We start from the raw sequence: 26,168 nt of genomic DNA, 5'->3' as shown, positions 1-26,168 counted from the left end.
AAAAAAAAAAAAAAAAAAAATGTTATCTGACCATTTTAACACTTAGAACATCTCCAACCCCTGTGCCAAACTGACATTTCACGCCAAAATGGCGCAGGGGCCTTCTCCAATGGGAGCTGTGCAGGGAAAGTTAACTTTTTTTTATTTTTTTGTTTTTTTTAATTATAAATATTTATATTAAAAATTATAAATATTATTTATATAATAATATGATATTATTATTATTAATTTATAATTAGATATATTTAAATAATATTTATTTTATTATTTTAATAACTAAATATTTAATTATTTAAATTTATAAATATATTTTAAAATAATTTTATAATTAAACATCTAACTCACAAATTTATTGAATAATATTTGAACATTCAATTACACAGTTAAAATAAAAATACGAACTTAAATTCAGTTAATTTAAATACAAATATAATAAAAGATAAACAAACTAAATCATCAATAATTTAGAAAATCGGATCTGGAACCAGATCTAGATCTCCAAAATCAATAAAATATTTTCCAAATGTAATATTATCACAATTATTAAAAATATAATGAAGCATTTGTATTAATTCGTATCATATATATTAGAGTTAATATATATAAAAATCAAATAAATAAAATTAACTATTAATAAAAATAAAATTATAATTATAATACTAATATTAACATATTATATTGTTAAATTTATAAATAAATAGTAAACAAAAAGAATATTATACGAATATACTTTTTAGTGTAAGATTTGAAGAAAATGTGTTGGAGATGAATGTTATATTTGGTGCAGAAACTGCACTATTTTGGTGTAGTAGATTTATGGGTTGGATTTGACCTTAAAATTTTTATCAGACACTAGATTTGAATACCTCGGAGGGAAATTAAAAAATGGAGGAAAGTCAGGGTCAAACCTCTATCAATTAGGATTTTATGCATAATTTAAAATCTAATCTAATAATATATATTAAATATATGTGGATTATTATCTGATTTATGATATGAAATAAGTTTCGAGACTTCAAATTGGCGGGCCCGTTATAATGTGGTTGAAGTTAATAATTGAAGAATCATCAACCATTCAAAATGCTTAACAATCATGTCGTAAAACCCCACCTTAATCCTTCCAAAACATTACAGTTGCTCTGTTCACGTGATTTTGCCTCCTAGCTTGTCAACTTATGTCTCCATTCTTTTTCCCCTCCAGTTTCAATTTTGATGTATTCAAGAAAAATAACCCAAAATCAATGAATCATAAAAATACTACATTTCCAATTTTTATTAGTGTAGGTATTTTGTGAGACAGTCTCACAAATCTTTATCTGTGAGATGAGTCAACTCGCAATGATCTTTTAGAAATGGTTGCATGTACCTACATATAAATGGACATGCATCATTCAATAAGTCAATAAATAGTTGCAAATGCCAAACCAATAATATCCCATAGAGGGGGATGCGATGAATATTTGCACCTGGCACACCACGTGTGATGTTTGCTCGATTCTTTCAAACATTTGGGGTTCAAACAATGGTACACACATACATATCAACAATTCAATCATTTGCTACAAATAATTTTAAAAAAAAAAAATCAATAGCTACTCCGTACAGATATAACTCTGTCATCCAGCCTTGCAAATCCACGGCCCCCTATTCATTTTCTTGGAGCTCGCACGTGCCATTGTGTGCGCATGAGTCAAGATTCAAGATTTTGGTAGTCGAGGATAACTTCTCAGATAATCACTTGGTTGAAGTATAACTAATTGTGAACTTTTATGGTTGCTTTTTATGTTGTACATTATAATAATCTGCTAAAATTTGAGGAGAATGACTTATTTTTATTAGTATTAATTAATTAATAAAATGTATAACTTTAATACTTTTCAAAAATTAAACCCTCTTTCATCCAAAGAGGATGAAATGCTTCACTTCCGTAACATGTATTGTAAAGGAGTGGGCACCCAAAAATGAATTTTGTTCTCAGTGGCCTTTGCTCGATTTATGGAGTTTGTCATCAAAATAATTATTACACCAAATTCAGACATTCAAATGCGCAACTTTCTATGTTTAGGATTATTGTAATAGAACGCATTAGGTGAAACCATATAGAGAGGATAGGATCCACGTAGAACGTTGTTTAAAACAAATCGCTACAATCACTAGTACTGAAAAAAATAAAATAGCATGCCACAAACAGTAAGCATTTTTACATGGAAAATTACGAAAAATGATGGGCATACACGCAAGGGAGGAATAAGCTTATGTGGACACAGATAACGGTCGGGCGTTGTACGGGTGATGGCCATAGTAAGGAGCTTGGCCTGTTGTAGGTGGCGCATACAATGTAGGCAGTGAGGACATTATTCGAGCTTGATGAGTATTACTGTTAGGTTTGATTATTTAATAAGGTAGGACCCATGTATTAAATAAAATAATTAAAAGACTCTCATCCCACATCGAAAACATTGCAAAATTGAATTTAGAAATCAGTTATAAATAGAACTCAATTCCTTCAGTTATTGCATCCTTAAATCAAAAGTTTTTTAGCTTTGATAAAAAGAATGTATTTTTTCATGAGTGCGGGAATTCTCTTTGTGTGAGTTAGAGAAATTATTTTCTCGGTATACTCGGGTTGGAAGTGTGAGAAATATTGAGTGTATTGGTGTATACACTTGTTGTAATATTTCTTCCAGTTATAAAAGTTGCAGTGCTCTGTGGACGTAGCCTATATTGGATGAACCACGTAAATCTTTGTGTTCTTGTTGGTTATTTTATTCTGCAAGTTTTGGGTACTATATTATCATCGTGGTTGGCATCGCTTCGGGTGTAATTCCCCAACAACTGGCATCAGAGCCTTGTTGTGAAAATTCTTAAGAATTCTGAGTATGCTCTGTGGTTGCAGCTCTGTCTGATCTTCCACATCAGAAAAGATTTTTTAGATTTTTTGCTAAGGCTAGAGAAGTGATGGCCGAATATGATGGATCGGGACCAAGAATCAACAAGTTCGATGGTACAGATTTTACGTTATGGCGACTACAAATTATTGATTATTTGTATAGGAAGAAGTTGCATCAACCTCTATCTGGAAAGAAGCCGGAAAATATGGAGGATGATGACTGGAAGCTTCTTGACCGACAAGTGTTAGGTGTAATACGATTGACCCTAACGAAGAACGTGACACATAACGTGGCGGAGGCAAAAACAACGGAAGAGATGATGTCCATTTTGTCGGATATGTACGAAAAGCCATCGGCAAATAATAAAGTACATCTCATGAAGAAGTTATTTAACTTGAAGATGAGAGAAGATGCATCGGTGGCTAAACACATCAATGAATTCAACACGATTGTTTCACTGCTAACATCGATTGAAATTAAATTTGATGATGAGATTCGGGCACTTATTCTTTTGGCGTCTTTACCAGACAATTGGGAACCGATGCGGGCAGCGGTTAACAACTCTGTTGGAAAAAGAAAGCTACAATTCAACGATGTCAGAGATCAAATTCTTGCTGAAACAGTTCGCAGGATGGATTCGGGTGAAGGAACATCATTGAGATCTGCTCTAAATCTCGAGAATAGAGGAAGGGGCAAGAGTGGCGATAAGATTTTTAACCAATGGCATGGTAGGTCCAAGTCAAAAAATGGAAAAGACAAAAGCAATTTTGAAAAGAATGTGAAGTGCTGGAGCTGTGGTGAGACTGGTCACTTGAAAAAGAATTGTAAATCAAGAAAGAACGACGTTAATGTTGTTACTGAGGAGGTACATGATGCTCTATTACTATCCATGGAAAGCCCGGTCGATTCTTGGGTTATGGACTCGGGAGCTTCGTTTCATACCACTGGTAATCGTGATGTATTCGATAGTTACATTGCGGGAAATTACGGAAAAGTTTTCCTGTCTGATGGAAAACCTTTGGAAATAATTGGTATGGGTGATATTCGGATGAAGATGACAAATGGATCTGTCAGGAAAATTAACAAAGTAAGGCATGTACCAAAGTTGACACACAATCTGATTTCAGTGGGACAGCTTGACGACGAAGGTCATGATGTGACCTTTGGTGATGGCTCCTGGAAAGTGAAAAAGGGAGCCATGATTTTTGCTCGAGAAAAGAAAACTGGAACACTTTATATGACTTCCAGTTTGAAAAATAAATTAGCGGCTGTGGATGCTGGAGCTAATTCAAGTCTATGACATAATAGGCTTGGGGATACGAGTGAGAAGGGAATGAAGATGCTTGTTTCAAACAGAAAGCTACCAGAATTAAAGATCGTTGAACACAAGCTGTGTGAAGCTGTATTTTTTGGAAAGCAGAAAAAGGTGAGATTTTCAAAAGAGGTTAGAGAACCGAAATCAGCGGATTTGGAGCTGGTGCATACTGATGTATGTGGACCATCTCATGTGACATCCCTTGGAGATCACTCAAGATATTATAGCACTACTGTTGACTATTCGAGCAGGAAATTTTGGGTTTATTTTGTGAAAAATAAATCGGATGTTTATGAGACCTGTAAACAGTGGGAGTTAACCATGGAAGATGTGATGGATTCACTGTCATCCAATCACATGTGGGAGTTGTCAGAACTTCCTGAAGGTAAAAATATTTTACATAGCAAATGGGAGTACCGGTTAGAACATGACGGTAGCAAGCGGTACAAAGAAATACTTGTTGTAAAAGGTGAAAAGAAAATCATTGGTTACACTGATATTTTCTCTCTGGTGGTAAAGTTAACTACTATCAGGACTGTACTTGGATTGATGGTAAAAGAAGATTTGCATCTGGAACAGTTAGATGTAAAGACGGGGTTTCTTCATGGAAAGCTAGATGAAGAAATGAATCAATCACAGGGATTTGAAGTACGAGAGAAAGAGAAAATGGTGTGCAAACTTCAGAAGAGCTTGTATGGTCTCAAACAAGCTCCAAGACAGTGGTACAATAAGTTTGATGGTGTAATGAATAATGATGGTTTTCTGAGGTATCAGGCCGATCACTGTTGTTATGTGAAGCTTGATAGTCATTATATCATACTACTGATATATGTAGATGATATGTTGATAGCAGGAGCTTGTCTAGAAGAGATTGATAAACTCGAGAAAGAGTTATCAAATGAATTTGCTTTGAAGGATTTGGATGCTGCAAAACAAATCTTTGGAATGAGGATCCTTATAGATCGGGTGAATGGATTCTTGAAGCTTGAGAAGATTCCTGGAAGCATGAATCCAGCTGATATGCTCACGAAGGCTGTTATCATTGAAAAACTGAAGTTGTGTTTGACTTCAGTTGGTCTCCTGGACTAACAAAGGAGGTATGAGCTGCTGCACTGATGGTGTGAAGACATTATTGAAATCAAGTCTTCAAGTGGGAGAATTGTTAGGTTTGATTATTTAATAAGGTGGGGCCCATGTATTAAATAAAATAATAAAAAACTCTCATCACACATCGAAAACATTGCAAAATTGAATTTAGGAATTAGTTATAAATAAAACTCAATTCCTTCAGTTATTGCATCTCAAAATCAAAAGCTTTTTAGCTTTGATAAAAAGAGAGTGTATAGAAAAAAAGAGTGTATTTTTTTCTTGAGTGCGGGAATTCTCTTTGTGTGAGTTAGATAAATTATTTTCTCGGTATACTCGGGTTGGGAGTGTGAGAAATATTGAGTGTATTGGTGTATACACTTGTTGTAATATTTCTTCCAGTTATAAAAATTACAGTGCTCCGTGGACGTAGCCTATATTGGGTGAACCACGTAAATCTTTGTGTTCTTGTTGGTTATTTTATTCTGCAAGTTTTGGGTACTATATTATCATCGTGGTTGACATCGCTTCGGGTGTAATTCCCCAACAATTACAACATTACATCTACATGGTAATCTTAATTTGCATCTTCCTCAAATGAGTAGTGTTATTCATATGGCATATTTACAAGAAATCCAGAGTTTATGTCTAACTTTTGTTTAAGATTCAATGATTTGAACTAATGTGTATTTTTAAAATGAATTTGAAAACGATTTCATGCACACGTGAGAACCATTAATATGCGTGGTATATGAGAGTCAGCGAACTTTTGAGCGAAATATGAACAATTGCAAATGGCGTCGAGTCTCGACTCTTGATCTTACGCTCAAAAGTTCACAAGTCTTCATCTTTGTTCAAACCTGTTAGTATAAAGACCGTGTACATGGCTGTAACCTTGGGGTATAGTGCATCTGACATGCCATGCCTGCCGAAAAAACATCACTTATTATTAGCTTACCTCATAGAAATTTTTCGAAACACATGTAAAATAGAATCTGGACGAGAACAAAATTACCAACTTACATTCGTTGCTGAATTGTTAACTGTTGCGATTGAACAGCAGTTTGTTGCGGTTGACCACCTTCTTGTCGCATCAGCTCAGCATACACATATTCATCAGCCTCAAACCACCTCAGAAACCTCTCAAGAAATCCCTAGAGGTACACAGACTCCAAACTGCCAAGAACTCTCACCAGATGAAGTGACTGACTCAACGGAAGAAAGTAATATTTCTGGTAATAGTTCTGATCCATTATCTGACATTGAGTTGCCAATTGCTCTACGTAAGCAGCCTCAAACACGAAGCTCAAATGAACAGGCTGACTTCTTGTACTATCGAAAGTTGTCAGCAAACTTCTGAGCCTTCATGTCTAAAGTCGATGAAGTTAAAGTGCCTAACACAGTACATGAAGCACTAGAAGATCCAGCATGGAGAGTTGCCACGTTCAAGGAGTTCCAAGCTCTTGGGCAAAATGGGACATTGGATATTACTGACCTCCCACCAGGGAAACGAACAATGAGGTGTCGGTGGTTGTTCTCGGTAAAACATCAGCCAGATGGAACTATTGAGAGACTGAAGGCCAGATTAGTTGCGAAGGGGTATACACAATCGTACGAGATTGATTACCAAGAGACATTTGCACCAGTAGCGAAGCTCAACACTATTCGAATATTGCTCTCTCTAGCCGTCAATCTTGATTGGCCCTCGATGCAGTTGGACGTAAAAAATGCTTTCTTGAATGGGAGACTGGAAGAGGAAGTATACACAGACATTCCAAAGGGATTCTGTAATAGTACTACTCAGAATAAGGTTTGTAAATTGAAGCACTCACTATACGGTCTCAAGCAATCACCTAAGGCATGGTTCGAGCGATTCTCTAAGGTTCTCAAACAGAATAGCTACAAACAGTGTCAAGCAGATCATACCCTCTTCGTCAAGCATTCACAAGGAGGGAAGTGCTCAATATTGAGTGTATACGTCGATGATATTGTAATCACAAGTGATGATGAGAAGGAGACTCACAGACTGAAACAAGTGTTGTCCAAGGAGTTTGAGATCAAGGATCTTGGTCGCTTAAAGTATTTTCTTGGTATGGAAGTAGGGAGAACCAAAGACAGAATTGTTGTATCTCAACGCAAATACGTTATGAATTTGCTCAAGGACACATGGATGATAGGGTGTAAGTCGAGTGAAACCCCTATGGACTCAACCAGCAAACTTGTTTCACGAAGGAATGAACCTGCATGTAATAAGGATCAATACCAGCGGCTTGTAGGAAAACTCATTTATCTTGCTCATACACACCCTGGTATTTGATTTTCAGTAAGTGTGGTCAGTAGGTTTATGAGCAATCCATCAGAGGTGCATATGGAAGCTGTTTTCAGAATTCTGCGGTACTTGAGAGGAAACCCGGGGAAAGGCATTATGTTCAAAAAGTGCTCCAATCACAGCGTGGAAGTATACACAGATGCTGATTGGGCGGGAGATGCTTCAGACAGGCGATCTACCTCAGGACATTGTTCGTACGTCTGGGGAAATATCTTGTCTTGGTGCAATAAGAAACAGTCAGTAGTAGCGAGGAGTAGTGCAAAGGCAGAGCTTCAATCTCTTGGATATGTGAAGGAATGTGGCAAGAAAGAGTACTTGAGGAACTCAGGGTTGATAGTCATGAGTCAGTAAGTATCTTTTGTGACAATTAGTCGACATTGAGTATGGCAAAGAACGCCGTGCAACATGATCGAACTAAACACATGGAGATTGACAGGCATTTCATAAGCGAGAAGGTGGATGATGGCACAATCAGTTTGAGTTATGTTCCAACACACTGTCAAGTTGCTGATATTGGTCAAATACTTCAGCAGATGGAGTAATGGAGATCAAGTTTTTCTCTGCAATATTCATTACACTACTATAATCCTATAATATTACTACTACATAATCTTCAATGGGGAAATAGGATAAGCGATCCATGAGCAGAACCGTAGCATAACTCTCACGAAGAATAATATTTAAACTCCGTTGTTGATCATAAGAACTATAACAGACCCAAAACATCAATATGTTAAAAAAAAAAAAACAAACAAACTTACTTACAGAGATGGCATCAGCAATCTTATAGTAGCTTTAGTATCCTCCCGAACCTTCTGAATTCGATGGCCACCCTTTCCAACGACCTTTCTGATCTGCCTTTACGGCACCACGATGCGATATATAAAGTCTATGCAGCAACCACACGCCGCTTTGCTGCCGGCGTGTCTGTTGAGGTCCCTTCATCTTCATCGTCCTCCGTGTCATCCTCGCGAGGCCCATTGCCACGTGGATTGGACTTCGGAGCCTTTTATGGATATTCTTGCCCTCAGTTTTTACTAGATTTTTTCATAATAATTTTTTAGCAATATCAATAATTAACTAAATATCGTTATTTCTCAAATACATAAAATTGCAAAAAATTATAAAAGAAACTATGTAAGACCCTATTCATAAAAGAAACAAATCTATACTGTAAAAGAAATTATATAAGAGCCTACTATGCTTCATGTATTTATTAATTTGTTAATTAATGAAAATGATGAAACATAATTTTGTCATATTATCTCAAATTTAATCAATCAAATCATTATTTATTCCATATTATTCTACATCATACTCAAATATTTTAATAATCCGTACAATTAATCAACTCTCATCAACTTAACTAAAGGAACCTTAACAAAAATAGGAATAACACGTTTGTGACATTAATTCAGACGCATTCCGTGAAAACCGAATTTCTTGATTACAATAACTACGCAAACAAATCTACTTTGACTAATTGAAAGTCGTGTCTAGACATGAACTGGGATGTACGACGCAAAGTACTTGGACTGCTAATTTTTACATACAGGTAGGTAAAATCTTGGAGTAAGTTGTGTCCCACAATCTAGAACACTAACGAGTGATCGTTCTGCTGTGCTGAAAAAACGAACAGCAGTTGAATAAAGTAAAATTTTTAATCCAAGTGTTTCACTCATTTTTGTTGGATAGTTCGTGCGTCTTCTTGTGCCTTGCCTCTACAAGCAGAGTCAGAAGAGCTTCGCAAACTTGAGATGCATTGGCTTCTGATGGATCGTCATCCAATGACGAATAAACCATCCAAGCATGGTCGAGCTTGCGTTTCGGCCGTACAACAATGGAACCGGGAACCTCAGCATCACGACAAGTTACAAGCCCGTCACTCTTTTCACCATACCTGATTTGAAGCAGCTGAGCACATGCAGCCATTGCTGCACCAAGAGGAATCACAACAGGGAGTGTTGTTGGTGAACCACTAGCGAGAGGGGAAAACATGGGTAGTTCTGCATGGGCCACGCGAGATAATGTAGCCAAAACAGCGGGAGAAATGCTTGCCTCTGTGTGGAAAGAAACAATGGGCAGCTCCCTGGGTAAATGGTATTGTCTCAAGAAGTTTTTTCTCCTCTCGTACGTTAAATCTTCAAGCGCCTGCATGTCACCCTTCACAACAGCTACTAACATTAGCGCATTCTATTGCTACAATGTATGGTGAATTTTGTGCCACGTGCTGTTAGTAAAAGAATAAACATTTCCTCCAACTCCCTCCCCTCCCTCAGACTACACCAAAGAAACCAGATAAATTGGCATCTAATTCAATATCTCCCGTAAGTTGTCAAATTTCAAGACCATAATAAACCTGAGAAACTGTGTATCGGGTCCCAATTAAAAACATTGCAATTTTAGCCTTTTTAGATTCTATATATCATGGTAATTTATTTAAAATAAGATACACCAAAACATTTACGGAAACAAGAAACAATATCAGAGTAAAGGGCGGATGGAAGCATACCTTAATAACTTTACAAATCAGGATCTCCATGAGCTTACGGACGTTAAAATAATCACCAAGCTGTCCTTCCCGTAATATATCTGAAGCAATTGGACTACCTCCATATGGACTTTGTGCTAATGCTAACCCCGCAACCTTATCTTTGAGTTCATCCCAATACATAGACAGAGAGGCAGCCGCATCTACACCACCCTTACTATGGCCAAGTAGCAAAACACGTTTATTTGAACCCCAATATAATTCCTCAATGTAGTCCTTTATCTCTTTAGCATTCTTATCTACTGAAGCCTAAACTTCACATTCATTAATAACAACAACAAAAATAACACTAAGTAAACAGTGTTAATTGACAAATACCTCACTGTGAATTTTGGCTATATGACAGGTGAGCCCCATCTTTGAAAAACTTGTTTTTGTATTCACAAAGTAAAGAGGCCCATGGTTGCTGAAAAGACCTGCAGAAGTAAGATTAAACATAACATAATCTAATAGAAAAGAGTACTGAGAATCATTTTCATTGTTTTATTTTTTATAAATAGTGTTAAAAGTCAAGCACTGCAGAATTCATATTCCCAGCACTTAAGAAGCACCAAAACATATTCCCAGCACTTAAGAAGCACCATAACATATTTATAATACCAACCATTACTGTTAAACAATTTCATTGGTCAACTACTTCCTCTAATCACAACACAAGGATGAAAGTGTGCAGAAAACGAAGACAATCATTATTTTCAATTATTTCAGAATTATATAAATGTTAATAAGCCAACTATGTGCTGTTCATAATCATAACCTACAGAAACTCCAGGAGAGTAATATCCTAACTAAACATAGCTTTTGTGTTCAATTCTATGATTTGTTATACGTATCCTTTCACCAGATGGGAGGAATTATGACAAAGTTCGACAGATGTACTACCTTCAGGTTCCTGACAAAAAGGTCTCCAGAGATAATATTTTATGAGCTAACTAGGGGAAATGAGTTGCTACCTGGGACCAACAAGTAAACCATTGTGTTTGGCAACCCATGCAATCCATGCCTGATAGAGAAACACAAATAAAGTCAAAATCACACACATAAACTAAAAACACATCTAATGAGATATGCCGGAAAAATACACATCTAATAAACCTTATATTATCAAGTATTTCTGTAAAACTTTCAGTTCCATCTTCAACTGGTGGCGTGTTCGGATCTCGTTGTAGCCATCCAATGTCATCAGCAGAGCCTTGGACTGTCCTCTTGACCTTTTCAATAAGGCTAATAGCAAGAACAATTAGATAATTTCATAAATACATAGAGCAAGAAAATGAGAACAAGAAGTGCACGATGATTCGTCCAAAAAAAATCAAGTTCTATCATTTGATGAGTTGTAAAAAGTAGGTGATTGGCATAAAAATGACAAAACTAGACAAAATCCCACAAACACTTCTTTCTTTGCAAATCTCTGTGATTAAGTTTTCATGTAAAATGAGGATATGTCAACTCATCAAATACAAAGCACAACGCCCATGCATTGAATCCACTAACTATAACAACAGTAAAAGCAGTACTATCTAGTAGGATCAGACAATCAGTACCCTTGAAAAAGGGAAATGCCATTTTGGTGGTTATTTGATTGCACGAGCAAGCTAGAACTTTGAGAAGGCTCTCCAGCAGAGTTCCTGGTTATTCCACCCTGTACTACTGGAGCATCAAATTTGGTATCGACTGATTCAAAAACAGCTGAAACACTGCCGCGCGAAGACATATTTTGATTAGGTGTCAAAGATATGGCTTCTCCTGAAGCAAACGTCAATATTTCCCGCCCATCAGAGTCTTCAGATACAGGCCCCACTGCAAGAAATGTATACATTAATTTAATTATATAACTTTAAAGCGTTGCCTTTTTGGTGCTCAGGGAAGGAGATGGAGGAGAAAGTATATAATTCATATAAAAAGGGAGGTAAGCTTTTCATGACATGTGATGAGCCAAATCAAGTTAAATAGAATGTGTCATCCTGAAAGATTTTCACCATATGGCCAAACAGCAATAAACATCAAAGTAAATTAATAGCTGCATCTTGCGCCACATGGAACGACAAAAGGGTGTTCAACACAAAATATGGATGTAGTTGGTCGCCCAATGATCTCAAATCTTAAACACTACCTAATTTTAATCCATTGTCATATTAAATTCTTCACTAAAAATGCCATAACCTTCCATATCCCTCAGTAACTTAATATCTTCACTAAAAATGCCATAACCTTCCATATCCCTCAATAGCTGACCAGTCTGCTTTCTAATGAATATATCTCTGTGCCTTTTTTGTAAATAATCAAGTGACAATATATTTTTCTCACTTGTGGATTAGATGAAGATGTATTTTTGGTTTCACTAATCTCATATGTCTCGTTATGTCAGAAACGGAAAAACTATGCATTACTTAAATTCAATAATTTTTAGTGAATTTTAAGCATAAAAAAGACATCTGAATATGTAAATCTCAAATACCCCAAATTAGATGCTACTACTTGAAATCAAGAAAATTTTGAACAACTTGTGTTAAATTATTGTTCGACTTCACATTCTCAATGTCTGGAACACAGCAGCAATCCATCGAACAAACATGAAAAAATTGATGAATACCATATTAGCTAAAGATCAATTTAAATTAAAAGCTGGATCTTGTGATGTATGATACATCGACACTTTGAGTAACAAACATACATGAAGAACTTGCATATTCAAAGGCTTCTTAATCTGACATTGTTAGCATTTATCAATTTCTAAAAACTGAAATTTCATGTTCATTTCCTATGCAGCCAACAGATGGCCAAATTATCATCTATTTCAAGGGTCCACTGTCCATATGATATTCAGAAGATTCTGAGATGCAAAATTAAATGTAAATAACAAAAGGGGCAGTAATCAGATAAGACAGAAAAAGAGAGAGACGCAGAGAAACCATAGTTACTTAGGATGCAGGACGCACTAAAGCGCTACCCTGGAGCCCGAGGCGCAAGACGAAGCGCACGTTTTATTGAAGTAAAATGCATTTGACATAAATTTTAAAATTTAATATATATAAAGTAATTTATACCATAATATTAAATAAATTAAATATTTTTCACAAAGATTACAAGATTACGGACAATATAAATAAAAATTATTAAAAGATAATGTAGCGTAAACAATAAGTAGAAAAAAACTTTAATAATCTAAAATTCATTATTAAGTCATAAATTCATAGTATATAAAAAAAAACTTCAAATATCTAAATCATCAAATTCCTCTTCACCCCCTCAATTATATCATCATCATCTTCCAAACAATAGTGAGTCGTGAGTATAGATAAAATTAGATCATTGAATGACAAAGACTTACCTTATGATGGAAAAATTATTTGTCACTGTGACCCGTATTATTGACTTCTCTTTCTTCAAATGTGTCTTCTTGTTTTTTCTATTGTAGTTTATCTTTTCTTTTTTTATTTAACTAAAAAACACCATGGGCTTACATAAATGGGTGACGATAAGGTTTTTTTTTTAATCGTTAAATAGCCACAAACTTTGCTAATCAGGCTTCAAAATTGGTTGGAGTTAATTTTTATTTAACTACAAAATATCAGTCAACTTCTTTAAAGTGCACGCTTTTGCGACTCTCGGATGTCTCGCGCTTGCCTAGGCACGCTTGTTTCAAGTGTTGAGCCCGGCCGCACCGCCGCCTAGGCGCACACTTTTAATAAATATGAGAGAAACATTATCAGAAAACAGTATCGAATCATAGCTCATCGTACCACAGCTGCGAACTCAGGAGTGTGTTTTATAATTTTAGAAAATACGCGTGTTTAACCTAAAACAGCCCATCTATAAAAAAAAAAAGAAAAGAAAAGATGAGGCTCCTTGTGCTTTAAAAACAGAAAACACTAGAAAACAAGTTTGAAGATTCAGTTGCAAAAGTTTGTTTAAAATCAATTGATTTCCTCCACCAGACAATCTGCACCAGTAACAATAATAGTTTTCGAATATATACCCGAAACATTAGTGAAGCAGCGAGTGAAAATCGAAGTAGTTTCAGCGAGATAAGAAGCAGCATCATTCAGAGATGGCACTGATGTAAATAACTGCGGAATCCCAGGCCGGTCGTTCCTCGTCGAACTTCCATTTGGCTTCACGAAAGTACTCCACAAATCAAAATAATCACAATGAAAGCATAAAACAACAAGAAAATCGCAAGGTGCAATTCAAGTACATTACCATCAACGGCGATTCCTCGCTAGTGGCGTTTCTGTGGTCCATGAATAAAACCTAATCCTCTATCTTAGAAATTACATGAAATTAGGTCCGATAAGAATATCGTTGAACCACGATAAATGCTGGATCAAAAGCCAATTTCAGGGCCCCAAAAAAGAAGAACAAGAAAACTCGGAGCTGAAACAAGAATTCTTCAGTTGCCTGACATACAAAATTTTTTAAGGAACTCGCAGAAGCAGAAAATTAAAGAATCTTCCAAAGACAAAGATTGCTCTCGAAAAAACTTGCCAGATTGTAACGAGGTCGTAATTTTACACAATTTTCAGCTGTCTATAGATATTTTCGGTTTTCCGGGAGAAATAGAACGGCGTCGTCTTATAATTTTGGTTTTTTAAATTAAAAAAAAGTTAACAAAGATAAATACCAAATAGTTAAAAAAAAAAACTAAAATATTTAAATAAAGGCCGAGGTTGCCCTTTAAAGTCTCCAATTAAAATTGTATATTTTTTTATTAAATTAAATAAAAAAATTTAAAAAGAAAAACGACATTCATTAATTCCGACAACAACTTCTTGTATCCAATTCACCAAATTAGAACAAGAGATAGAAAATTTAACTAAACTATGACAGCATTGTTGGCTTGTCTTTGCATATGATGAATTCCAATCAAACTATTAGTCGCAACGAGATTTTGAATTTGGACAATCATTGAACACTCATGCCCATGATATATACTCATTGGTAGTAGTCACAGTTCTGACCCCTTCCGAAGAATCCGAGAACACCAGATGTCGGAAATATATCATTTTGAATGTATAAATTCAGGCCACCTAGAATGACAGTAAGCTTGCTCCTAAGAACCAATCCTGGATGTCGTATTTTGGTCGCCATGACAACTATAATTATTCTTTGACTATCTTGAATGATCGCATCGGTGTAAAGAAAGGGTCTTTCTATCATTAAACATTGCATCTACGTCCAATCTCAGTTGTCCGAATTGTGGTTTGATCCACTTGGAGTTCGGATTGCTACCTTGATCTGTACAAGTGGCGGTGATGCTTGACAAGAATTTTGTAATTCTGAAACCAGCGCTTGAGTCCAACTGACCAGGTTGATCAAGAAATAATACATCATGTTTTGTATGAAAATGTTCACCTCACACTGCCCATGGTAGTACCCAAAAAAATCTCAATTCATCAACAAACCCGCTATTCGATATGTCGTAAATAATGTTTAAAAAGAGATCTTAATTACTAAACAAGTAGTTACAAAACCATTCATTTTTCCAAGCAAAGACGACTTTTTAAGCAGAAGAACAAAGAGTGACAAGCAGTGGTCAGAGAAAGACTTGCAATACTTGGAGCAAAAGCATGATGGTAGACCAAATCAAGCTCTGTAAAGATATAGTTGAAAAAAGTTATCCAAATGAAAATTTTCACTTTGGGAGGAATTTTCAAACTCCAGATGAAATTCAACAAGATTTTAGAGGATAAGAAGTGCAATTTGCGGGTGGATCAAAGGTCCTCTTCTCGACTTGGTAGCCCGACTTAACTATGTATTTACCCCTTTTATCTCATTTCCAATATCTTGTATCTATGGTGTTAGTAGGATTAATCGGAATATTTAGGATCTCTTGAACCTCAAAAGAAGGAAAACAAGTGCGAAACTTTTGTAAAGTCCTCTTCACATATTATTAGAAAATAATATTTAAATTCTTGATAATGATACGATTATTTTATATTAATCACATAATTAAGAATGCGTTTCTGAAAATATTATTGTGTTGTACTAATGATATATAATTTTATTGAATCCCTGTGGGTCGATTGGAATTGTGATTTTAAGTGTTAAATTTAGGAATGATGAAAATTACCGAAATAAATTAAATAATACAAATGGTAGTCGTGCATTTTCAGACAAACGAGTTAACATTGGTAACTCAAATACCCAATTAATAATAATAATAATAATAATAATAATAATAATTATTATTATTATTATTATTATTATTATTATTATATGGGTGTGTGTGTGTGTATGAGAGATTTTTCGGCTACGATGTAAATTCTAATATGTTTTTGTCGAATGATATTAATTGGATATAATGAATAAAATTATTAGTATAAAGTTGATGTTATTTTTGTTGGATAATGATGTTAGGATAAAATGTTTCTAATATTTTGTTATTTTTTATATATAGTTTAATTTGCTAATTTTTATATTTTGTTTCTTTATTATTCTCAACAATTTAGTAACTATCCATAGCTTAATCGAAATGATTCAAATTTAAGAAAATACAATTATAGGTGGTAATATGATATCTGAGTAGAGTATGAATATTCAATCTTCCGATGAGTATGGAGATGATGATGAAATTGAATACCCGATAGAGATTGAGATGATGATGAATATAATGAATGGTGATGTGGAATGAGAATATGAAATCATACACAAACCCAACTCATTGTCATCCATATTCATCGATGCATGATATACACGATGAACCATGATCATTGGATAGTATGCTATGATGGATTTTGATTGATTCTAGGCTTAGGACACAATATTATGTCTAACATTATATTGTCCAAAAAGATATAGTCATTCGCGGCTCATATGATTGAAATGTTAAAATTTTAGATTTGATGGCGCTTTCTCGACTTTATCATATGGATCCTCATTTATACTTGACTGAGATTGATTCGATTGCATACTCAATGGATGAACAATTGACTTGATATCTTTATAACATACATGAATTGAATATCATATATCATTTTATAAATACATGTTATATTTATTATAGTTGTTTAATATAGAACGTTTGCTCATTCTCAAAAGGGTTGCTATTGTCTTTGTATGTAGACAATGACAATTATCACAAGTCATCGCGAGACTAGATATGATACTTCTGGAAATAGTCACATTTGAGATTTTTGGTAGTGTATATTCCAATATATATTTCTAAATATACCGGAGCATGTCCTGGAAATATGAAATGCTCGTATATATTTATTTTTCTTTAATTAAATGAGTGGACGTGTTTATTAGTTGATGATTGTAAACAAGACTTTTAAGCATACTATTTTTATTATTAAAATTACAATCGATTAAATATTATGAGCTCATGTTAAATGAAAATTTTAAAATGTTTTTCGCAATGATTAATTAACCAAATCAAATTTCATGGTAATAACGACTAAGAGTTAAAACGTCCTCGCAGTTTTCTTCATTCCATGTTCTTTCTGGATCAATGAAATCAATAGCCATTAAGTCTTCCAAAATTAAATGATTCACCGAGCTTTTTCCTGAAAAAAAGCCTGGAATAAGTTTGTAATCCAAGAATTATTAGGACTGAAATTAGCCTGTCATCACCTGTCGGCCATCAAAGTTTTTTGCTAATCAAATATCTACTCCAAATAATTGACTGTCAAATGTAAGATGAATTTGATTTCAGAGTAGCATCCATAACTTCTGTATGTTTGAAGTATCTCGTTTTTAGAATTCAAGCCATGAGAGAATTGAGATATTGTATGGTATCTCACACTTATTTTCCGATGAAAACTTTATTAAATTCGATAATACTACCAAACCGTAATTAAATAATTTAAAAAAACAATGTCAGAAATTTTTTTTAAAAAAAAAACTAAATGGAGGGGCCGGCATTTCATACGAGGCGCCTTATAATTTTTTAATGTTTTTATTTTTCAAATTAAATTTCTTTATTACTTAACTAAAAAGCTATAATTTGGCTTACCTAAAAAAATAAATAATGTTTTCTACTTTAGATTTTATAGCATGTACAAATAATATATCAGATCATCTAAATTAAATAAATTCATTAATTTAATTAAACTGCACCTAATCAACTAAAAATCTGTATAATTTTCACTCAAACTAAAAATCTGATCAATCCGCTAGCGTGTTTAAAAATAGAAATAATAAGAAATTATATTATTCATTATTATAAATATAATTCTAATAAATAAAATAAAAAGATACAAAGGCATAAGCATACAAAGTCGTATATTCATTTCAAATCTTAACAAGTTTATCTTACTACACAAAAACTCTTATAAGACCGTATCACGAATCAATTTTGTAAGATGAATCTCCGACAAGATCCAAATCAAGAAAAAATATTAATTTTTATGTCAAAAATATTATTTTTCATGAAATATATAAATCGGATCGACCCGTTTCATGAATATAAACGTGTAAAACCGTCTCACAAGATACTTAATCTTAATCATACTCATTGATGATGAAGATTTTATAACATAATATGATATTTGATTATTTCTATAATCTCAATAATTTTAATAATACATATTATCTTATTAATTTAATAGATCTACTATTTTTCTCATTTGATGTGAGACTCTCCACTTAATTCGAAATCCAATATTCTCTGCACCGGTAATGGATCCAGCATTACACATGAAACACAGTGCATATATATTGTGCAACCTATGTCTATTTAGAGTAACCTTATAATCCGAAACAAGAGCTCCACTCGAACACAATCCATCGATAATTCATTTTAGAGCTCGAGCTCAACTCATTGAAAAATCGAGTTAATCGAACTCGTATTTGAAAATCTCGAAAGTGTGTAGAGTTTAAATTTTGTATTTATATAAACCAAAATAATCTTAAATTGTATATATGTAAAAAAAAAAATTTATAGTTACTCGAGTAACTCACGAAGTAGTTGAGTAGAAATAATTAAAATGCGAACTCGACTCGAGCTTGGTCAAATCACACTCAAGTAAAGTTGTGATCGAGCTGGTCATTAGCTACTCTTGAGTAAATAATTGAATTGCACAATATATATTAAACCTACATATATGCATATCTTGCGCAACCTATATCCACTTCAAGCAATCCAAAAAAAACCAGATTGAGCAGAGTCACCACTATCACAATGAAACAAACCGAAAAACACAGTCGTAATCAACAAACTCCAATTAGATCGAAATTGGTTCTCTCTATTTTTATAATACAAAGAGAAAGGTATCCCAAAATCAACCAAACTCCAACTACATCCACGGTCTTCACTATCAGTGCTATACAAACAGAACCACATATCTCGATATCAATCGATTATAATGTGACTTAACAAACTTTCAGCGTCCAAAACAAAGCTATTCCAAGACAGTTATAATCACAAACTGCCGGAGCAAAACAGGCACCGACTCTCAGGGAATCATTACAAGCCAAACATCAGCGATAATTACATGGTTGCTGTGGTACGTTGGAAATAATACCTGCATAAAGTAGACATGAAGCAATTTACATTAGCACCTGACGAGCTTCCGCTATGAGGGCTGGCTGAATTCAAGCACATATAAATCGAGGTTAAGTAAATGTTCTTTATTTTCTTTAATGCTATTCAAGTCCTTGAGTCCAATTTCAGCCTTTTCAAAATTTTGAATTTTGAATTTTTTGAGCTCGAGGCTCAAGCTTAAATTGCTCAACATGAATATGATTCCAGCTCAATATAGTCAACTTGAGAGGAGGTCAAATAGAAGTATTGGAACATAAATCAATTTCTAAGCAGGCCTTGATTTGTACATCAAAGCACACAATAGACATTCACGTATATATTGGGAAGTAGGTACACGAATATGAAACACATTGGTGATCAGGCGACCTACCCACCCACCCCCATGGCCCACACCAACATCGAGAGAAAGAGAGAGACATACACATAGATATTTATGGCATACATAGCTGCATATTTTCGTAGAAGACGTTCAACTGTGTACCATTCTGAACGATCTGAGGAGTCTTGATAACCAATTCGTGGCATGTGGATTGAAGCTGCCAAAATGAAGAAATGAGATATGACCAGACATGCTCGTGTAATTACCCTTACGATTTAATCAGGAAAAAAGTTTCCTAGCTACGATGAAATATCAGCTAACAAAAGCAAGCAAATATTTACCAGAATATTGAGCAGCTGAAGATGATGCCTTTGCAAGGCAAACTTCCAAATCAGTAATCGAGATATTGCTGCGTGGGACTTTACGCCTGATATTATATGACTGCACAACAGCTAAAGCTACCCATCGAGGAGCGTTATTTGTTGTAGCACTCTATTTACTTTGGTCATCTGTAGGTAGTCGGATGCAGAGCTAAGAAAATCCGAATGACAAAAATAGATGGAAATAAAAAGAAACTTTGGGTTGAAATTGGAAGCGCAATATTGTCAAAACTTGGAATAACAAAATGATAATAAAAATGTATGACAATATTCTTAAACTAGATTTCACTTATCTTAAAAATAAAGGCATGTTTGAGGAATAATAACCCTACACTAGAGAAGAAAGACATAAAATCACCTTTAGTCACACAATTTAGATTTTAAGACGATTATTATTGTGGTTGCAAAAGGAATTCTACCAGTAACAAATTACAATACGTAGCAGAACCTGTTGAAGACAGAATTCATTAGAACAGAGAGCCGAAAACAGACCATTTATTTCTATGAGGTGTAGATCACCAAGATGAAGATCCCCAAATTCTGAAGCTTGCTCATACACATAAGGAACAGTAGGTGAAACTCTAGCCAATGCATCAAATAGACTGCCATGACCCCACTTTCCTGAGTTATCGATACAACTGTTCAAAGAATTTTAATTTAGTCAAATGCTTTCATTCGTAAATTCTGAGTTTTAACATAGATGACGGAAAATCACAGAGCAATTATAACTTTAACAGGTAACATAATGCTTTTAGAAACATTATATCTACCTGAATATAATCGTGGGCCGCGCAGGACAGGCAATTGATGTATTGGTGCAGTCACCATAAACAAATTGAACTGAACCAGAATATGATATTACATCCAAATCGCTCAGGCCCAAAGGATTGCTGACTGATAGTGAATGATATCCAAGAGCTTCCCATTTAGATAGTTTTTCCTCCTCTGACTTCTTACGAGCAGCTTCAGCTTTAAGATGCTTCTCGTCAGATGATTGTCTTCTATTTCTCAAGTTCAACACATCACTGCCATCTGCTTGGGATGCCTGCTTGAACTTCTCAACCCATGAATTATACGAAGCCTCATCAAGGCCAGGATCAAATGCGAGGGACCTTGAACCTTCTTCCACCTTTAGATGATGATCCTTAAAATCCATTGGATTGATCTCAAACTTTCTTTCACCCAAGTTTGACCTTAACTCGTGGCGGGATTCAATAACATTCGCAGCAAGACAAATTAATTCACTCATATTCAGATGATCTGTTTTTTCCACATTAATCTCCAGAGGATCAAAATTATGCAGCCCAAATATAATAGATTTTAAATCACCAGCTTCAGCTCCCCCATTATTTCCCTCATGATTCAAATTATCCTCTCCTACAACATTATGACTCAGCTGTAACTTCCTTTCTGCTCTCCGCATGATAACCTGCATGTATTCAACAGTTAGTCATCAACCAAATGTGATCGTTTGAAAAAATAATAATGCAACCTCACCTCTTCAATAGTATGTCCAGTAACTAAATTTATGGACAAGACATGATTGCTTTGACCAATTCGATGTGCACGCTGCAAAGCCTGCTTATCTACTTGTGGATTCCAATCTTGCTCATAAAATATAACCTAGAAAGAGCTAAAATGATCAAATCAGTTATGAGCATATAAGTCACATAGCATTGTGTAGACAATCACCATTAAATACTTCCAGAAACATCCAGAAAACAGAAAAAAATAACATACTCAACATCAGTTTTAGACAGACATAAAGTGACAAAACCTAACACCTGCCATGGTGTCTCTTTAATCAAGGAGAGGTAGTTTATGACATCCCTAGTTTCTGACAAGCAGGCATACCAGTATGCACATTCCCTCTGACCGATACTTACCATGCTGCAGATTGTTTGTAAAATCTGCACCACTGCCAAAACTAGATTTCACCAAAGTATTTGTGATGTACACCATCGGGTTCAAATGCAGCATGTTTGCTGAAGGAATCAACAGATATTTTGAATCTTGTGTCCATTCACAGCTTATGACCGGTAATTTGCATATCACAGTGATATTAACAACGTCCAAGTGACAAGACAAATGAAAAGTGAACATAACAAATTAACAACGAAGAATGTGAATTACCTAATTTGTGTTAGAATTTACCAACGAATTTTCATTTGATCGACCAGTATATTTCAAGACAATACTATGGTGAAAGATGTGATCTTCAACAGTTAAATGACGAGGACAACTGACCGAGTATAGCAAATTTGGATATAAAAGATGCACACTCACTGAATCAGCAGCCACAAGATTTAGTCCCACCCCCCCTGCTCTGGTGGAAATCAAAAAGATAAATGGAGTGTTCATATCATCTTTAGAACTGTAACTTTCATCAGCAGATTTTCGGCTGAAGCTTCTAATTGCAGCAAAGCGCTCCTCTGCTCGAATTGAACCATCAAGGCGCTCATAGGTATATTTCCTGAGTTCTAAAAAGTCCTGCACACACACATATGTGATTAAAAAACTGTAGGGACTAATATGAAGTCACTCCAGGATTTAGAGTTTAATGAATTGAATAGTAGTTATGACACTAGCCTGTAAAATATCGAGTGTATGAGTCATCTGAGCAAACAATAGAACCCGATGCTGAGAATTGTGCAGCTTCTGAAGTAGCTGGTCTAAGATAAGAAGTTTACCACTAGCCTGATGAAATAAAATTTCAGGTACAAAGAATGAACCAAGAAAGCACAAAACTTTTTGCTTTTTGTTAGTTGTATTCTTCACCAATTTTTTTTGCTTACGTTAGTAACTTAAATGGATAATGGATGCATTTTACTGTTTCAAATTTCATTCACTCTATATAGCCCTGTAAATAGCTGTTTAAAAGAGTTTGTGAATTACGCTACCTGAACTAGGTGCTCACCCTCTTGGTATGGTTCAGGCTCAATACCTGGGAAAAGGTACGGGTGACTACATGCTTTCCGTAACTGAATTACCTGAAGGACAAATATATAATATGCATCATGTACGCAACTTGGGAATAAGAAATATGGTATCCACATTACATGATGCAAAAACAAACAAAACAGTAAGCAAATAAAAAAAATCAGCATACAATATTATGCAATGATTGAGCAGTGGAAGTTCTAGAGGCTAGAGCAAGGAGCCTTGGAAGTTCTTTTCTCATTATTGACAAATAAACCTTCTTCTGCAGAGAAACCAAAGGTGCCATCCTGTCAACAAGAATTTCAAATTATCGAGGGACCACATAATAGGATACTAAACAAAACAGCAAAAAAAAGCAAAAATTCAAAAACACTCGTGATACAAATAATAAACTAACTCATTTAAAGCTGATTGCTTAAGGAATTTCATCAAGCAGGCAAGCAATAACAGCGAAACAGGCAGTCATAAACTAACACAGTAATCTCAGTAATAGGTGGCAGCAAAAGAGTTCCAGACTCGGTAAGTTTAGATTTGGTTCTTCGAAGCATGAATGCCCCAAGCACAAATTTTAAGATCTTAAACTGTTCCCTCGCCTTTTTTGCGTCATGACCTGCTCAGAGAAGGAATTCAACAATGTCAAGAGAGAGTTCCATAAAACAAAAGTACCTCAACATTATCACAAGTAATTTCAAAGCATTGGCAAAACAGTAGTTTTAATAATTGCAATCCATGTAGCACTTTATAATCCATGAAAACGATAATTTTCATTAGTTAAGTATGACATTAAGAGTTCCACCTATTTTGAAAAGCAAAATGCGATTCATAAAAGGCAAGAGTAAAAAAATTTACCTGTAGGGTCTCCAGCTTCTGAGAAAGCGGAAAGAAACTGCTCTTTTGTTCCAAATATGGAAGCCATACAGAAGTGCAACAATGCCCAAAGTTCTGTAAGATTGTTTTGAATAGGTGTGCCAGTCATCAGCAATTTTCTTGGCATGACAAACTGCTCTCGCAGTGTATTGTACAAAACCTAAATCAAAGCAGAAGCCTGTAACATGAGCCAAAAAGGAAGCTCAAGAAATAACGTGTGAGATAATTACAGTGAAAACCATAATCTTACGTTTACTACCAGATTCTAACTAAATGCAGAACTGAGAGAAATGAATCTACCAAGATCACTTTTTCAGAGATGAGGACTCAAAACATTCATCCTACAATATGTTCAGAGACAGATTTAAAGTTTTTTTGAGAAGAACTTTCAGAATGTCACTAATTTTTAGTCCCAAAAAGAATTTTCAACTATATAAACAGAACAGCCACCACCCTAGTTCTCTATTGATATGCTGTGATGAAAAAGGTAACCCAGCTGGGAAAGCAAAACAAGCTTAAATTGCAGGGAAAAAAATTATTGCATAATGTTTACACCTGACATAAATCAAAATAGTCAACTCATGGGAGGAATAGCTCCTTGATTATAATAACGTCTAGCATTGCAGCAACATAACAGTTACCCATCACAGGTAGACTTAGTGCAGAAACTCAAATTACATTCTTAATTTATTTTCCATTGCATAAACTCTAAACATACACTGGAAGGGTTTTTGAGTCTTTGCGCTTCATCAATTATTGTGTAATGCCAAGGGAACTGGCAGAGAAAATCCTTATCAATCAACGCTATGTCATAAGTTGTTAATAGCACATCAAACGACCATGATGGAACCTATAAGATACCAAACATAGTCAGTACATGGTATGCCATTTTATTTTACCGCAAATTAACAGATATGAGTGAAAATGTGAAAACTTTCAATTAGACTAAAAAACATGTGTAGACCCAAAACTTACACCATCAGATAATGACTGTTTTTTTATGTACTCATACATTTCCCATCGCAATTTGTGTCTATGTTCTTTCTCTCCGACATAACGAAGTAATCTCAAATTTGGAGCAAAATTGGCTACTTCAGTGACCCAACTATCAGTCACGCTAAGTGGACACAGCACAACTGCGAAAAACATTTAAGTAGAATAATAAACTGAAAATTATAATAATCAAAATTCCAAAACAAAAGGTAGATGGTGAGAATAAGATGCATTTACTTACGGAATGGCCCAGAAGACTTCCGACACACTTTCAGATAACTCAAAAGAGATATAGCTTGTAAAGTCTTCCCAAGCCCCATCTATAGGAAAACCATATACATGGAGGAAAATCGCCATTGCAAACAAAATTATCAAGCTTATTTCTTTAGAGTGCAGTTGATTTTTTTCCCACACAAATACCATGGAACCGCTACATAACTCAAGTTACTAATAATTCGTAATTCAGACGCTCCACGACAAAATGCTAATAAAAATTCTACACTTTTACAAATATTTCGTCCTAATTAACTAACCAACCATTTTTAAAAAAATAGTATTTTGGCCAACATTGAGATCTTTCATTCGTAATTACTCGTATACTATTCTAGGAAAAAAACTCAGCACACCGTTGACTTTGAAAGTTGACCTCGTACATAACCGGAAATCTCACCTCATCTCCTGCAAGTCATGAGTAACCATAAAACAATGCTACTTCAATCGACGAATTAGCAAAAAAAAAAAACACCAAAGAGAAAGAAATAAAAAAAAGAAGAAAAAAGCAAGAATTTCGAATTTAGAGTGTACCAAGGATGACATTGACGCCGAGGTGGTACCGCCGAATGAGCCAGGTGACACCTTCAACTTGGTGATGTTTGAGCGTAGCCTTTATCTCCAGCTCGGAGAGGTCGACGTGTTCATCTGCGAATTCGCCAGAGGCTCCGGCGTAGACGTACTTGGCCCCCTCGATCAGTCTCCGCTCGTAGTTCATGTTTTTCGCCGGAACAACCGAC

At 34.9% G+C, this 26,168-nt stretch overlaps 2 protein-coding genes across 4 annotated transcripts; both read right to left on the bottom strand.

The window, feature by feature from the left end:
* Positions 1-9,008: 9,008 nt before the first annotated feature.
* LOC140957447 (uncharacterized) lies at positions 9,009-14,723 on the bottom strand. Of its 2 annotated transcripts, XM_073414716.1 has the most exons (8): positions 14,376-14,723; positions 14,152-14,287; positions 11,717-11,972; positions 11,268-11,396; positions 11,126-11,175; positions 10,491-10,588; positions 10,134-10,421; positions 9,009-9,784 (listed from the first exon to the last, which is right to left on the bottom strand). In XM_073414716.1, exons 1-8 carry the CDS (start codon positions 14,415-14,417, stop codon positions 9,296-9,298), a joined length of 1,488 nt encoding a protein of 495 aa, XP_073270817.1. In that variant the 5' UTR covers positions 14,418-14,723; the 3' UTR covers positions 9,009-9,295. The 2 variants fall into 2 exon arrangements, with proteins under 2 accessions (XP_073270817.1, XP_073270818.1); XM_073414717.1 differs by lacking the exon at positions 14,152-14,287.
* A 4,616-nt stretch (positions 14,724-19,339) lies between these two features.
* LOC140957091 (probable helicase CHR10) lies at positions 19,340-26,145 on the bottom strand. Of its 2 annotated transcripts, none has more exons than XM_073414195.1 (16): positions 25,963-26,145; positions 25,400-25,478; positions 25,141-25,301; positions 24,884-25,015; positions 24,148-24,325; positions 23,773-23,908; positions 23,468-23,585; positions 23,259-23,348; positions 22,948-23,055; positions 22,645-22,848; positions 21,856-21,981; positions 21,129-21,787; positions 20,851-20,996; positions 20,320-20,487; positions 20,081-20,195; positions 19,340-19,639 (listed from the first exon to the last, which is right to left on the bottom strand). In XM_073414195.1, the coding sequence occupies exons 1-14, from the start codon at positions 25,972-25,974 to the stop codon at positions 20,471-20,473; spliced, it is 2,166 nt and encodes a 721-aa protein (XP_073270296.1). In that variant the 5' UTR covers positions 25,975-26,145; the 3' UTR covers positions 19,340-19,639; positions 20,081-20,195; positions 20,320-20,470. The 2 variants fall into 2 exon arrangements, with proteins under 2 accessions (XP_073270296.1, XP_073270297.1); XM_073414196.1 differs by having other exon boundaries at positions 20,141-20,195.
* Positions 26,146-26,168: the final 23 nt, after the last annotated feature.

This window comes from Primulina huaijiensis, chromosome 14, assembly GCF_012295235.1.
Source record: "Primulina huaijiensis isolate GDHJ02 chromosome 14, ASM1229523v2, whole genome shotgun sequence".
Lineage (NCBI taxonomy): Eukaryota > Viridiplantae > Streptophyta > Magnoliopsida > Lamiales > Gesneriaceae > Primulina > Primulina huaijiensis.
The sequence above is the reverse complement of the archived record's forward strand: the minus strand, read 5'-3'. Positions and strand labels throughout refer to the sequence as shown.

Coding starts and splice junctions, on each gene's coding strand:
- LOC140957091 (XM_073414195.1), bottom strand. Junction 25,016..25,140: donor AACAGTCATTATCTGATGGT/GTAAGTTTTGGG, acceptor GGTATCTTATAG/GTTCCATCATGGTCGTTTGA. Junction 21,982..22,644: donor ATCTTGTGGCTGCTGATTCA/GTGAGTGTGCAT, acceptor AGCTCTTTCTAG/GTTATATTTTATGAGCAAGA.
- LOC140957447 (XM_073414716.1), bottom strand. CDS start 14,417: ATGGACCACAGAAACGCCACTAGCGAGGAATCGCCGTTGATG. Junction 14,288..14,375: donor GCGAGGAATCGCCGTTGATG/GTAATGTACTTG, acceptor ACTTTCGTGAAG/CCAAATGGAAGTTCGACGAG. Junction 10,589..11,125: donor GGTTTACTTGTTGGTCCCAG/GTAGCAACTCAT, acceptor TTACTTCTGCAG/GTCTTTTCAGCAACCATGGG.